Below are 16,850 nucleotides of genomic sequence, written 5' to 3'. Positions count from 1 at the left end.
GAACACTCTACTGTCCAAAAAACTGGGTGGGACTGGATAAAGTAAAATCTTATAAGAGAAAAATGGAAAAAAAAATGAATCTGTAGGAGACACTTTGGAATTCATCACTAAGACAAGCAAAGACGACTACATAATATGGAGTTAAATTTTGCAGGGTTGAAGTACTGTATATAGCATTTTCATTACCAAGAGAAGCAGCTGTATATATTTACACTGTATATCTTTGCCTGTACATTAAACTCCAGAAAATGGACAAGCAGCTACTGTTTAGAAGCCTCTCTTACCTGGACTTTGAAAGGAAGATACAAAGCTTGGTCTAGTTTTGGTATAGTTGATGTTATCATTCATATACAGGAGTTATCGGATCATTGACCAACATACAGTTACGTGAACCAATTTATTATAATATTATAAAAATACTTTTGCAGACTTTTCTTTTTTCAAAAACAATTTTGGCAAGGTAGCATCTGGTTCAGTCTTGTCAAAGAAACATGAGTAGCTGTAATGAGAAACTTAAAAACAATAAATGATATTCACAAGATTTATAAACTGCAGAGAAAGGAAGTAACAGTTTCACAACTTGACTTCAAAATGCTATGAAAATAGAGCCAAGAAAAAGTGGCAAAATTAAGCAATAAAACTGAATCAGGTCTAGGCTAAACATAATTCTGGAACATTAATAAATTAGCTAAATTCACGTTTCGGCTCGCGAGTCTGAAGTTCTGGCACTGAATAGAGGCCCATTTCATGACATCACCGCTGCCACAAGAAATGCGTTTGTTGGGCCACTAATATCTAATTACATCTGTAACCTTTTGCCCCTACCCTGGGTGAAGGACCAATTCTTGACCAGTTGGTGTCAACCAGTTTCTAAACACTACAGTAGGTTGTATGCATACAACCAGGTCACTCACCAGTCTTCCAGGTATTCCCATTGCTCCTTTGTCACCCTGATGGTCAATGTAAAGTCAAGAGCAAGGTGGTAAGCAATAGTATTAAACAGAAGGTATTTCTCAAACTAGGACAATACCCACAGCTTAACTTTACTAACATGAGTTGCACTTGTCTCTTTTTGTGGTTATCCAAATCAATACAGGCACCCCTCCCATAAATTTGGTTTATTAATTTATGCACAGTTTTTGGCAAAGACGAAGGTCCAGCCAAAGTTGGTAAAGTTAAGCTGACCGCTACATGGCTAGTGGAAACTAGCAAGCACCAACTACTGCCTTCCAAGCATTCTGTCGATGCAAGCATGCTAAACATATGGATGCCTCAAGGCCAACTAGCAGCTACAAAAGACCTTACTGGTGCTGGGAAATGAGAACCACCTCTCATTAGTGTGGTATGTGCATTAACCACTGATAACACCTTTATGATAGAGAAAAGCGTCTAGTTTCTACAGCAGCTCAAACTATTTTCTTGTGCTGGTTTATAATTTTAGAAGTAGAAATCCAAAAATGTATGCACATGGTTGCACATACAAACATGAGTGATGAGAATAACTTTCTGCCCCTGGATACAGTAAAGACTTGGACATAGTACATACCTCCATCTGATATTTTGCACTAGGTTTAGATAACAGTGAGCTAGTGGTTTGCAAAGAGAAGATATTTTGTGATGGAAAGGCACTTATTCCCAGGCTCTTTTTCATTTTAAATACCTTGCTCGCTCTTGGTCTCACCACATGCTGTGTGAGCACATTGGGTGGGCCAGTGATGACAGATTTTTGACACCTCAATCCATGCTCCCTTCAGGAAATGGGAAGGGCCTCCATAAGTCATTGTAGCACTGCCGCTATACAGTACAATAGTTTGAGACTGGGCCCAGAATGGGATAGTGGCTCAGTGAAAATGGACGTGACTCAAAGAAGAATAGTGTGACATTTGCTCTGTAGACCCAGATGGACTGTGAATTCAATCACAGAGAAATGTGTTTGCAGCAGCAATGCAGTCACAGGGCTGCTGGCATGTACATGTGAACATAACTTCTATTCTCAGCATGACATTAAATATAGGAAATAATCCTCTTGGCAAACCTCAATCTAAGGGGTTTAAGAGGTCCAAAAAAGCATAGGCCAACAGGCCTTCAGGGTATCACTGAGCTGCTTCTACTCCCACTCCCACTCATAATACTAGGTCTCTAGAGTTGCCTGATTCTGTTAAACTGCTGATAAGCCCTGTCCAAGGTGCTGATTCCAAGCCAAATGAAGTTCTTCACCACATGAAGCTTGAATATATATTTAGCCTTCCCTTTTTCTGTACGATATGATGGCACAAACCCATCCAAGTGTTGCAGTGATTGTGAGCCATCATGTCACTGGCTGCATTACATCATATATTCATAGTGTGAATGTCATCTCCAGTTCTGCCAGGGACCTTGACCCAGTCAAGCACTTTCCAGGTCCGTTTTTATGCTCCTCCTTTTATTTCGAAATACAGTGAGAAATGGAGTATCTGATGGCTGACACCTGAAGTATGGTCTTGATTGCATGGGTAGAATTTGGTAGTCTCCAATTCACTCACGCATGACCTCTGAGTTCCACCTAAAAGTGTGGGGCAGAGTTTTGTCCATTTGGACAGACTTGGACAGTGAATTTCCTCAAGTGTCTCAGGTGAATATATAAGTCTATCAAAACTTCGTAGACCCTGAACGGACATCTTCCTCAACCAGACCACCATTACAGACCACGTCTCTCTACATGCACTGTATTTAAAAACACACAGATAACACATGGATAACATCCTTCCATGTTAATAATCTGTGACAAGCAGTGAAACTGGCTTTCATCTTCCATACTATCATCGTGTGTGGAAAGCTGAAAGCTCAAAGTAAGGTGACTAACAATGGCAATCATAATTAAATGAATGAATGTTTTATCTTGATGGACACTGACTGTTGTAGCCAAAAAAGACTGCAAAGGGACAATGTCTTAGTCACAGTAACAAAATGAAAAATGGTGGCAAAATATATCAACTTTCTGTCTAAACAGAAAGACAACAATTCTGAATAATGTAATCATTTTGATACTCTTTGATATTTTAAACCAGCGTAAACACTGACTGAGACATTAAAGCTGCTGTAACAGGATCGGGGAGAATTTTATCAAAGAAGGGGCACTTCACTTTCATGTCAGACCTAACCAAGTTAAAAAATACATATGCCATCAAAATAATTAACAGAGAGAAACGGTGTATAATGCCAGTGTATAGGTAAATGTAGGTAGGTCTTTCTTGAACTGACAGCTGAAGTGTCAAATGTGGGTGGTCACATCATTTCAACATAATGAGAACATGCAAGAGGTACATTCACTGCCTATAACAACGTCCTTCTGCCGCTCAGATGCATTTCCTTCTGCAACAATATTTGTAAATCTGCAGTGACAGCACTTGTTTCCCAGGCTTTTTAAACGTACGTAGTCTCAGATCAGGACAATAAATAAAACACCTTATTACATGATAGAAGGCTTTGGCTCTATTTTTGGGATGCAAGCAGCCATGAGCCAGGAGTTTTTAGAATGGTGGCTGGGTTAAAGGTCAAACAGTGGATGGCTTCTCAGCGTACTATGTAAGAAGTCCCAGTTAAAGTTTTAGTTAGTAATATTAGCAAATGAAAAGCCTAGGCCAACACAGATAACTGTGAATTTGTCCAACTGAGACAGGTGGCAAGGGTACTTCTCCACGACTTATAATATTGCAGATCAGATGTTACATAAAATACATATGTAATTAATCATACTAGTAATGCAATGTACACATATGAATAGATGAGATAATTATAAGACTTCTGTTACATTACAAATAACCAAAGTGGTGTACCTTTTTAACCTGTATTTTCCATCCCTCTGTTGAACAGTCACCTCTATCGTTTCTTTCCTTTAAGAAGCTGTTAGTTTTGCATCAAACAGATGCGCTGAGAATAAGTCGAGTTGTAACTATACATGAGTAACAACTGGCCCTGACAATCCAGGTTGAACTAATGATACAGCTTCTTAGTGGAAAGGGCCACAGGGTTATGAGAGCTACAGCACCACCAAACAAAGCAGGGCACAAGTTAAAGGACAGTTACCGGAAAGCCAGCTCGTCCAGGAGGACCCTGAAAAAAGGGCGAAAACAGTGGGTACAAGGTAGAGAAACAAACACAAAGGCAAAGAAAATAATGTGAAAGAGAGAGAGTAACCCAGAGAGTCTGGCCATAAGACCAAGCCCAGAAATCTTCCACAGCCAGCAGACTTTTTCCACTTCTTTGGAGAAACTTCACAACTGTGCTATTATCTGATTTTACTGCATTATCTAAAGTATTACTTGCAAAGTATTATTATTTCACTTACTTTGTACATGTTTATGTTTACACTGATTACAATTTAAACCCTTCGTAGTGGTTTATGGTTTAAATTTGGCCAAAAACATCTGAAAACTTTCATTTTAATTTCAAGGACGAACCATCTGAGACCCTCCTGGGACATAAAGATTTTAAGATTTTAAGTCACAATGTCCACTCCTGTGCAGTCTGTTGGCCTATCATCTTGCATGGCTGGTATTATGGCAAGAGTTTCCTTGACAATTAGAGAAGTACACATGTAGAAGAAAGAGATACGGTCTAAGAAATGCATACCTCTTCTTGCTTACATTTAATGCTTTTGAGATCTAAGTTCTGTGAACTGTTTTTCATTGAAACTATACTTTGCATTTTCACTCTGTGTTCCAGGTGACAGAGTCAAACTTCATGTAATAAACAATTAACACAGTACACTGGCATTGACACCTGCAGTGCTTAGCAGGTGTACTTACTGTTTGTTACTGAGCTGGTATGTTATTACAACAGAGTAACTAAAGCAAACTATGGCAGTCAGATACTCCACAAACCAAGGAATCTGAAAAAATTAAAACAACTGATCACTCTAAAACAATCATTTAGTGGACTGGGTGACTTGTTATCCCTTCAATGCACAGACTACAGGGATTATTCTATTATGAATTAACTAAAGTCATAAAGAAAGGATATTCTAACATGGCAGTAGGAATCTTTCTTGTTGAGGTTAGACTGTGGAAAAAAAGGGCATGTAAACCAGTCTCTGAATGTCCACAAATTTTTCTTCCACAGGGACATGGTGGTGGAGCCAGAGTGAATAGATCTTTGTACATGGCCTGCCCTAGGAGCAATGCGCTAATTGTTAGTTACAATCAAACACGAACACTTCATGTGGTCAAAGCTGTGAGCTATTGTTTGACCACATAACAGTATGTCTTGTCACCGTTTGAGTTGACAAGCAAATCGAAACTGTTGAAGCCTCTGCTGTGCAGGAGTTACTTCTGAGTGCACGAGCTGGTCTTGGTGACAACTGCTAACAGATCATCTTTCCTTGTGAGAATACTAAAAAGAACTTAACCAAACATACACAGATATTCAGTGTTTTAAAAAAATCTTTTCAAAATGCTTTTAATTAGAACATGCTGATTTCTGTAATTATTTGGTGTAATGCAGCTTATGAAAAAGAAAATGCGATGCATGTCAAGTTTGTAGTCTATTAAGAAGAAAGGGCTAAAGCACAGTCTAAAAGTAACCTTTAAAAACAAGATATAATAATGAACTTTATAACAATAAATTAATCAAGACATATATGGTAATGCATTAAATGGTAATGACCACATTCAGCCCACAGTGCAGCTGTGGGTTTGTGGCCTGGACCATGGCTGTGAAAGCAGGCTGACCACACACTGTGGATGAACATAGTCAAGAGCACTGCTCCCCAACATCTGGGCCAGTAAGAGCACCCCTGGGGCACTGCAATCGGTGGCGCTCTAGCCAGGTGTTGAGTGGGAACAAGCAGCAGTGTCTGCAGTGGCTCTTTCAGTTCCCTGACTCTGGGACTGTCAAGAAAGGTCACAGGGTCTGGTCCCGGACACCTCCGGCGGAGACGGAATCCTTGGCGCCCGTCGGAACTGTGTGGGAGGAGCAGCTTTGGCTCAACACATATGGGTTCCATTTGGTCCTGAATTTATGTGATGGTTTCCTCAGAAGAACTAGCTTCCCTAGCTCTGGCGCCTTAGTCTGAGGAGTGGGGGGGGCAAGTAGGCTTGTGCTCACAAACTAGACTTGGGTCCTAGTACTAAGCAGCACCTCAATACTGATAAGTCAACCTCCTGTAGCCAAATAGTCTCAGAAATACTGGGTACCTTGTTCCGATACAAGGGGCAGCTGTCCTAACGGAACATTCCAATACAATAAAAACACATGAAATGGCTTGTCTATGTTGGAGGAAAAACAGACGACGGGCTTCTTTATATGAGGTGTGCTGCTGCTGTTCAGGTTCTTCACACAGTTCCCAACTGTGAGAAATCAGGGCAAGTCTTCAAGTGAAAGGTGCTTCCATTTGTTATTGACTGTCATGTTGAAATTGCGAGGGAAATCAAGTGGGCAGATGGCTGTGAATGGGCAGACTTTCAAGAAATGTCACACTGTGAAGCAATCTGGGTTTCTCTCAGTTTCGCATAACTTCCCTATTGCTGTTCCATGTTTAATCTCGTTAGTTCACCGTGTTCATCTAATTACAACCAAAGAATAAATAATGCAAATCACTTCAGTCCTTTTCCTGTTCCTGCAGGAAAGGTCATTTACTGATGATACTATATTTTACTGTCACTATTAAAACAAACTTGGGTAAATGGCAATATTTAAATATCAAATCTAGGTGTATATGCAAGGGGGTGCGGTGGCGCAGTGGGTTGGACCACAGTCCTGCATTCTGATGGGTCTGGGGTTCGAGTCCCGCTTGGGATGCCTTGTGATGGACTGGCATCCTGTCCTGGGTGTGTCCCCTCCCCCTCTGGCCTTCCGCCCTGTGTTGCCGGGTAGGCTCCAGTTCCCCGCGACCCCGTATAGGACAAGCGGTTCTGAAAATGTGTGCATGTGTATGTGTGTTACATATATTTGCATGCAGAACCTCTAAACATAGTAAAACTGTTCCTTTGATTCTGCTAGGCACAGCCCATCAGCACTGTGCACAGACTTACATTAAGCCAGGAGGTAAGCATTAGAAAACCTCAAATGTCAGAATTTCTGATGAAGCCATTACCCAGTCAACAGAATACAAGCCAACAGAAGCATACAGAACACGGGAAAACATGAAGCGTAATCTTTAAGCCATTTACCAATATTTTGTAGTGCCAGGCAGAAACTGGGTGTGTTTGTCAAATGTGAAGATATAGTTGATGGAACGCCTTACACATGGGGGCGCCTAAAAATGCTGGACTGGCAGTAAAACCCCAGATTTAGTCATTTAGCAGACGTCCTTCACTGAAATAATGCACGACGCTTTTAATTTGACATCTGCGTCCCATTTGTGCAGCTGAACAACAGACGTATGGGGGCTCGTTCTGGGGTGCTGTGTACCATGCTGCTCTATTCTGATGGGAAAAGGGGGGGGGGGGGGGCGCGCAGCTATTCTTGTGCCTGGGTTTCAGTCAGTCACACACTCTTGTGATGCAGCCTTCAAAAAACATCACTGTCAACAGATGGTAACTTACCCAAGACACCGAGAGGCAGTCACAGACCTGGATGACCACTCATTGTCAAAAGTAAAACCGAATGGTGGAGAACAGTACCCGGAATGTATAAAAAGCAAAAAAAAAACAGAAAGACAAGAACCCTCACAGAGATGTCTGACCCTGGAACTCTGGTTGCTTTCAGCACCTTCATAGGTGCCTCTGTGAATGGAGGCATTGAGGAGGATTTGTCCCTAGTGAAGCATAGGGCAGGTGTCAGACAGTGTCCATGTGCTGTATTTGGACAGCAGAACAAAGCACATCCTTGAAGCCTGAACCCTCAGGCAAACCTGCCTGCTCAGTAATACTGGGCTAGAACCTGTCTGGAGTCTCTTAAGTACTTGTGAGTGGGACCACATCAAGCAATCGTATCATTTTACTGATATAGATGACAAAAACATTTTCTTCAGGCCAGAGTACACATGTAATAGGATTCTGAGATAAATGTTTTTGTTTCATTTCCATATACAAAAGACACACAAAGAACACATATCTGAGTTACTTTACCACAACTCGGTCACAAAGGGCATCACGTCTACTTACAGCAGGTCCTGAAAAAAGAAAAAGATAGAGGGCATTAAAATCAATTCCAAATGCTGATTGCACAATGCAGGGGGGAGGTAAGGATGTTTCTGGTGAACAACACAAGCTGCAGACTGCGGTCTTGATCCCGTTTCTGGAACTGAGGACTACAGTCATATAGGTGTTAAATCTCCTCCTTCTTACAGCGAGGAAAACATTTGTCCTCGTCCCTGGTTTCTGGTCTTAAATAGAAATCATCACTAAACCTGGAAATTACTTTACTAAAGAAATTAACAAAATATACAGAAAAAGGCTTCAACTGTTCAACAGAAAAACTTGAAACTGTTTAACAGAAGTTTAATGTTCTTGACTTTGGGAAAAAGAACATGAAATAGACCAGTCATATGCAGTCAAAATTAAAAATAAAAATAATTTTAAAAAACATCATCTGTAAAAACATTTATTCTCGGCATTAAATAGTCCAAGCCAAGCAACAGAATGAAATGCAGATTTTTTTCTAACCTTTGGATTTAACGGAGACATAAGAAACTGCCCAATACAGATAGTCAATGAGTTGTAGTAAATCTAGTATTCAGCATATACTGTAAATCAAGGCACTGAGTACTAATTGAAGTAACACCTTCCAGCCAGCAGGGGGCGGTGTGATGTTTGCCCTACCACTATTTTTCATCCCAAATGGCGGAAAATAAACCAAAATCACACAGCCAGAAAGTCCACATGGACAAATGTGTCCGACCCATCTTTATTAGTTTTAGGAGGGATGTGAGACAGACTAGTGGTTTGCATGGCATTCCTGTTTATTCTAAGCAATCTCACATCATCAGTGCATTTCTTCCAGCTCTTCAAATAGCTGCAACAAATCTGGAAAATATCGGAAGAGAAGTAACTTCAAATCTTCCCAGCGGTTCCTTTGCTTATGGCAAAATATAACTGATGCGATGCTGGGACCCAGACTGAAAATGACCTCCAGCTTTCTCATTTTCCAAAATCCCAGTGACAAAAGGTTTGCATTGCCCATTAATTATGATTGGTCAGGCTACAATAAATCACCCATACTAACAGATTTCCACCATCCTCTCCCCATGACTAGTAAGTTTGCAGTAAAACAGATGGCAGAACTGGGCAAAACATGACATACAGTTAACATGATTATGCTTCTGAACAAAGACATGAAATATCATTTCTGTCATTAACTACATTTGTCATATCAACCCTGGACAGAATCTAAAAGATTCCAGCAGTTTATTAGGCCAAAATGAGGCAGACCTTTGTGAACAAAGCACATTTCTCTCAGAGTTGCAGCATGCTGTCTATTGCAGCATGTGCTCAAGGCTCAAATATGTAACTGGCTGCAAAGTGCTCTGAGAGTATCATCTTCAAAGCTATGGCAAGGCATGCTAGGGAGGGACAGTGCCCAAGTAATACCCAGCAGGGTCTGTGATTAAAGCAGACTGCCCGTACGCTGCTTTGACCTTCCGGGCCACGAATCCGAGAGGACTATGCCAGCGACCAGCTATAGTGCAGCAAATTCAGGAGCAGAGCAGAAACCATTACATTTATTCATTTAGCTGATGCGTTTCACCAAAGCAACTTAAAATGTTAAGGTCACAGTAAGCTACCCATTTGGGCAGCTGGGTAATTTTACTGGAGCAATTTCAGGATAGGTACCTCATTCAAGGGTACTATAGCCAGAGGTGGGGATCAAACCTATAACCTTTGGATCCAGAGGTAGTAGAACTAACCACGACACCATCAGCTAACCCCCTGCACAAAATGTGCACCTTTCTCAGGTATTTCTTTATTCTGGTGTCCAGCACAGGCCAAGACAGCTGCAAGCAAGGCCAGAGTGAGAATAAAGGGCTCTGGAGTCGAAAGTCAGCACCCAAAATCCTCTTCTTAACCCCCTTCAGCTTATGTAGGGGTATAAGAAGAGCATGTCCCAGATCCAGCCTGGATGAAATAAAAAAGCACGAAACCCTGGAGTTCTGCATGTGACTGCTATCCTGTTAAGCACTCTGAAGCTGGACAAGTAAAAGTCTTTGACAAGCGTGAAGAAAGGGAAAAACTGGTACTACTATATGAATCCGCAGTGTTAAAAGAGTGCCAAGATGCGCCGGGAGACGTGAATTTGGAGGAAACAGGCCCTCTTCTAACATCAGTTTCATAACTGAAAACATACAAATGAAGAGGAAGGGAACGCCCAAGCTGTCCTTGGACCAGTACAGCTGGCTTATCACTTTCACTTGTGAATCAAAGTTCAGCATCACTTATTACTGGGAGACATTGCGCGACTTCTCCTGAGCGGATCACTCCACTTCTTTCTTGTTATCACAGGCTGTTTTGCGGCGATTACAGGAAGTATATTTCACGGTCCTTGCTGACTCTGCAGGTATTATTTATGGGCTTCCTTCCCTATGGACCTGGGTGCATGTAAATGTCACAGCTTAGCCTGCGGACAATGCGAAACCACTGCGCCGTTGCTCCGCAGAGACCTGTGACAATTCCTGCAGAGTAAATTGTTGAGCCACACATTTCTCCATGCACATCTTGGCTTCTTATCAATGAGATAAAGGATATATACAATACATTCAATTTTTTTTTAAGAAATTATCTACAACAATGTGTGTCATACATAACAGAACATGGCAGCAAACAACCTGCACAGGATGCAAAATAAAAGGTATAAAATGCACATATTGCAACTCTGTCCCTGTATATAAGTGTTCAGAAAATGCCAATCCAAAGGTGGAAGTTGACAGTAAAATAATATGAAGACAGGTTTTTTTTTTTCTCGTTTTAAAAAATACCTTTTAATTTCTATTACTGCACAGCTCTTGGGAACAAGACCTGTACTGCCATGCAATAGAGAATCACCACTTTTAAAGAGCACTGCTGAAATGGAGACCTGGGCCGTAGTTACAAGACCTTGATTTTATGAGTCATTTCTAATTCAGCTGACATACAACACCACTGATCATTGAAAGCACAGCAGTCTTGTCTGCAGTCCTACAGGGATGGCCACAGGTGGTAAATGTGCTATAGCAGGGCCGGGGAACCTACCTGGATCGCCATCGCGACCTTTCTTTCCCTTCAACCCAGGAGGCCCTAGTCCAAGACACAAGCAGCAGTTAAGAAGGGCTTACATCTCACTCCTTTCTGAGGCAATATCCCTTTACCCAAACTAGTGTGGCTTCCCCACGTCCAAGAAGTGTAAGAACGAGGAGGAATAAATCTGCATTGAGATGGAATTTTAAGAGATGGATTTCTCTGAAACGTGTGCATTGGCAAAGATATCTGAGAGTACACCACAGTGATTTTACAACAGCATAACTCTTTCTGATGGCAAACAGATGGTACCAGTTGTTTTTCAGTAAATCTGGCACTTATATGACAATTGTAACATTACAGGCTAATTCTGAAATTGCACAAGGTGGACTGAAAGACGAGTCGCTTAGTGAAATCCCTTTTCGAATAAATCTATTCACTAAACTATTCACCGGTCATTTGGGCATTATTTATAAAACCGGTAGCGTCGTTTTACTAATTGCATTCAAAAGTTGGTGAATTTTGCATGTTTCTAGCAGAAAACTGAAATTTAAATCATGACCATAAGGAAACGATGCGCATGCACCCTACAAGGAATTTCACTGGAACTCCATGTCCAATAAACAGAAATATTTGTGCAATTGTATCCATTTACATTGGAAAAGTATGCAGCCTTAACTGCTTAACCAATCCACACATGGCTATGCTTCAGAAAGACCTGGAAAAGGGATACTGCCAAAACTTTGCTTCAGGAAAGTCACCTGTCTATAGTACATGCAGCAGCAAGACATTGCCAAGGTGCTTACACTCTCGTGCAAATCAGGCAGTGAGGGTACAAGAACCGTATCCGTCCCATCACCCTAGTCACAGAGGCCAGGCAAGGGGGAGGGGAGAGAAATTTTGGGGGACTCCACTAAGCCCTTGGCTGTGTTGGTTCAAAAGGAAAGACTAAACCCCCGCATGCAAGCATGTGGAAGTGTACTCAGATTCCAGCCGCATGCTGACCCCACCATCACATCCTGTTCCCCAGCCCGCCGGGACATCTATAGACAACCTTCATCCAAAGGCACAACATAAGGCAGGCTTCAAATATAGTCCAAGGGACGACGCCCAGATGACTCCAGTTGCACCCTGGTTGAAGGTCCCTGGAGGTGCGCAAGCAAACTGCCGTGTGGTCAGGACCGCGGTATAAAAAAGACAGTGTGCGTTACGTTGTTTAAATGTGGCAAAACAGGTGCACTCTGTCCACGGACTCAAACCTGCATCTTTCGAAACCACAGCATGCGCAGGCCTTCAGTCGGGGATCCGGCTACCGCACAGGGCTAAGCGCAATAAGGATGTCAATGGGATCAAGGCCTTCATTGCAGAGGTGATGTCACCCTACAGACTCTGCGTGCTGCGCTACATTAATAACGTACATGCAAAGCATTCCGCTGGACAGTCTGACATCTTGTCACATGCAAAGAATAAGATTCGCGAAATATTCAGAAGTCCTTTTTTTGCAGTTTATCTAAATTGAATGACTCTGGTAAAATCTGTGAAACACGGTACAATTGAAAGTTACTTCTGGTAGTTGCCTTGCATATAGACACACAGTTGACCAACCTGTTTGGAACTATTCTGTTTCCCGTAAATACAGAATACTATTCACAGTGGAAATAAGATGTAAACTAAAAGTGTGAAATATGGTGATGCTGACAGTCATGGACAGTGGTGTGCTGTCATTTTCAGATGTGGAACAAAGAGGAGGTTTTCTACTAATGCAGGTAATGCATTCGGGCTTAACAAACTAGAAAGTTTAAAAAGCCGTTATTTCCACCCTTACTATACTGACATGACCTTTAATGAGTTTGCAGTCCTACAGGGCAGATGGGAATCCATCTTGAGATGGTCAGTGATCTGGAGTATAGATCCAGGAATAACCCTCAGAATTCCGGTGCTGAAAATACCCCCTCTTTCTCAGGTTCCCTGCTCCTCTGATTCCGCGGCCCCCATAAACACAGTAGTACTGTGCAAAAATGTGAGAACGTACAGGCTTCCTTACTGTATATTTGGGAGAGGCATATTAGCTGCACAGCTAGAGTGGACCCAGGTGGAGTGATGTGGGAGTCACAGGCCACTACCCAGCTGGAGGTCACCTTTTCCGGCGTTACTTAACTCAGTTTCACTCATGTGATCTGGGGTTAGAGGTCTATAGCAGCAACTCAATGAGAACACCTTGCCAAACGAACGTCACACAAATAACTCATTGGTTTGATGAACATCGCATCCTACTGTACATTGATGGAGTGCTTTCAAAAATTCAGACTAAACCATGTGGAGGAAGGTAAAAACTTCATAAAAATACACAAAGAAGCTAGTATATCAAAAAAAAAAAAAAGAGTATAAAGAAAGATGTAAGGGATACGTTTGCAGTGACTCCAGGAGGTATTTCCATACAGGAATTCACATTGATCACATAACCTGAGGGACGTGCACTGAAAGCAAGGGAAGCAATGTTGAGCTTACTGGTCTGTCTTCATTGTTACTGCTCCATATTTTGTCTCCAAATTCCTGCCGCTGAGCAGTTAACACTTCCGAAGATGTTGAAGATGTTCAAACAAAGGCTACTTTCTTTTTCTGTAACGGCACAATTTACGAAACAGATTTTGCTTTTATACTGCTGTCAAACTTTAAGGTGTGGCTAAGACAACTAAATGACAGTTGTGCAAAGTGTGGGCTGAAGTTGCTTGGGCGGCTCTGCCAGGGAGTGACGGCATACTGGACTTTTCCCATTCCCAGTGTCTAAAATCTCAATACATTCTGATCTGGAAAAATCATCAAGCAAATTTCACAACCACAGTAAATAACATTTCTGCATATAAATTTGCTCAGTTCCCAGATAAATGTGGGAATGCTTGGGTCCTCCAGAATAAAAAGCAGATTATATGCTTTTTTAAAAACCTGATCTCCATCCCTGCTCACTTCAGCAATCTGCAGGGAATCAATAAAAATTAACAAAGACCTCTCCTATTCCAAGTGCTCCACAAAAACATCATGTCTAGACAAGTGAACAATTCATCACACGCATCTCTAGTGTTCCATTGATCCGGTGCTGAAGGACATGAGCGGGGAAGACTGATTTCTTTCACTACCTTTGAAAACATAAGTCCAAGACTGTATTCATTTCGAGCATCAAGGTACCTTTAGCTTTGATGATCGTATCACAGGTTAGTGAATCACAATGCAGGGAGTGTCTGGTCTCCATCTGTGCATTACGGAAAAAGATCAGGAAACCAGAAACCTAACAATGTCTTTTTGCAAATACATTTCAATCAAATCAGTTCATCACCATCTATTTAATTTTCCAGTTATGTATTCACACCCAATGAACAAGTAGCTTTCCATGCCCGAAGCCCTCTTGCCAAGTAAGCTGTGCCTGACTCAAGATGTTATGTTCGGTATTGCTTGTCAGTGGTAGTACTACTCCATGAGCATGCATGGCTTAGCAGGATTTCAGGGCAACCATCTCACATGTAGACTTTTTGACAGGATATGAAATCAGATACTGAATAACATCCCCAACCCAGACAATCACACAGGAGGAAGTAAACCAAAAAGTGAAGCTCTTTTTAAACATACTATCCTGAATTATGATCGTTATCCTCCCTTTGGATGACAGAGGAAGGTGGGCCCGCTCCTTCAGTTTCCCTCTCCCTGGTTATTTATATCCACGGGCTGAGCCCACAGACACTTCCTGGAAAAAGTGCTCCTCTTTCCACCCTAATTCCCTCCCTGTGTCCTTGTGCCTTTACTTTCCTAGTCTTTCTTTTACTTTCCCAGCCTTGATGTGTTTGGTGCAGGTGACTCCGGAACGGAGAGAAAGAGTTGTTGGCTGCTTTGCTAATCCGTTTCCTAGCATTTCGTTAGTGAAAGCATAAAAGTGAAAAACACAGGGGTAGTATCTACGGATCATTCTGAAAAATAACCCTTGGGTTAACATGCTTTAAACAAATGTATGGTGTTCTATGACATTTCAGTGAGGTTAAAAAAAGCTTTCTGAATCGGAACACTTTCTGATTACCCCAGATCTAATACCAATAGACCATCAATTATTAAAAAAAAGATGGAACATCTGTGCAGGACATTTATTTCTTAATTCAACAGAAGAGAACCCATTTTAGCACCACCCATCACATTCCACATGGTGTTCCACTTCTCCCACAATGGTGGAGAGTTCTGGAATGTCTGGGCCAGGCCAATCAGCATTTACCTATTATGTGTATGATGCCAAATAATGGCTTGGTGGAGACTGAATATTTTCCCAAACAGACGTGGAGCAAAAAATAAGTACCAGGTCCCAGATTAAATAATTACTCCGTGCTTCATACAGGAGATCATAACAAAGACTGCATTGTCTTTGTGCCAGAAAAGCCACCATTAACTTGACTTTACCATTATTCTCCCAAATTGCGCTTGGAGTGCAGGCTTGCATTAAGAATTCGAGCTGATTCTCCATTCTGTGAAGAAGAAAGGTCTCCAACCTCAGTACACCAAGCCTCTCTCCTCAGGAGAAGTGCATAAATCTTGGTTTTGTTTTCTACACTGTCCTTGTCCTATTTAAATTACGCACTTGAAAGAGAAACAACTGAAGTGTAGCTCCTGAGGAATTTCGTCAAAATTACACATTTGGACGCCATCCACATCATGTTGCAGACAAAGCAAAGGACTTGTCTACAGCTGGTTATCTTTGCTGGTAACATAGTCACTTGGCTCACTCATAAACAACATTATGCACATCTTTTTCTGAACTGCATAGTAAAAACTGGTATCTAAGAGAAACAAGCTAGAAATGTAATAAAAACATTAGATTGTGTTAAGTTTTTAATAATTTATAAGGGCATCCATTTCACACCCGCATTGCAAACTGTCTCTTGATTGGGAGTGAAACCTGAGTTCTATACACTCTATTGTTCTAACAGGGTTTAAAATGACCAGTGAAGGCCCTACAAGAAAAAATGGAAATTACCCCAGATGTATCTGCATTTTGATTGGCAATTTACATTTATTAATCTTGTTCACACTTTTCTTCAAAGCATCTTACAATGTTAAGCTATTTACAATTATTTACACATTCATACCACTGGGTAATTTTACTGGAGCAATTTAGGGTAAGTACCTTGCTGAAGGGTACTACAGCTGGAGGTAAGACTTAAACCTGCAACCTTTTGAGCCAAAGGCAGCAGCTCTAACTCCTATACTAGCAGTAAGTTTTACTGCTTTATAGCTCTTATTACCTGTTCCACAACATCTACAACATTTTAGTACAGCAAACAGCAGCACTCGAAGAGCAGGGCCACTGCTGAATCTCTAAATTCAAACAGACCATTATTTGGCTGGCTTGGACTTTGCAAAGGGGGCGCGGTGGCGCAGTGGGTTGGACCACGGTCCTGCTCTCCGGTGGGTCTGGGGTTCAAGTCCCGCTTGGGGTGCCCTGCGATGGACTGGCGTCCCGTCCTGGGTGTGTCCCCTCCCCCTCCGGCCTTATGCCCTGTGTTGCCGGGTAGGCTCCGGTTCCCCCGTGACCCCGTATGGGACAAGCGGTTCTGGAAATGTGTGTGTGTGTGTGGACTTTGCATCAGCTTCTCTTTAGCCACTCTCTCTTACTGAGTTAACAGTGAGCCAGATGGGAAGGGTTCACCAGGCTCTGCTCATCAGGCAGGTTTGGGTTAACTTGTCCTG

The 16,850-nt window shown here is 41.9% G+C and overlaps 1 protein-coding gene across 5 annotated transcripts in view; it reads right to left on the bottom strand.

The window, feature by feature from the left end:
• Positions 1–16,850, bottom strand: part of col13a1 (collagen, type XIII, alpha 1) — a 96,198-nt gene that overhangs the window by 41,073 nt on the left and 38,275 nt on the right. For all 5 annotated transcript variants that reach the window (XR_001964832.2, XM_018725050.2, XM_018725047.2 and 2 more), the window contains exons 3-5: positions 8,085–8,092; positions 4,066–4,092; positions 915–950 (exon numbers count right to left, since the gene is read on the bottom strand). Coding sequence is in view for 4 of the 5 variants with exons in the window: in XM_018725050.2 (XP_018580566.2) it covers positions 915–950; positions 4,066–4,092; positions 8,085–8,092 (71 nt within the window). In the remaining variant the exon portion in view is untranslated. The remainder of the gene's footprint in view (positions 1–914; positions 951–4,065; positions 4,093–8,084; positions 8,093–16,850) is intronic.

Source organism: Scleropages formosus, chromosome 8, assembly GCF_900964775.1.
Source record: "Scleropages formosus chromosome 8, fSclFor1.1, whole genome shotgun sequence".
NCBI classification, from domain to species: domain Eukaryota; kingdom Metazoa; phylum Chordata; class Actinopteri; order Osteoglossiformes; family Osteoglossidae; genus Scleropages; species Scleropages formosus.
The sequence above is the reverse complement of the archived record's forward strand: the minus strand, read 5'-3'. Positions and strand labels throughout refer to the sequence as shown.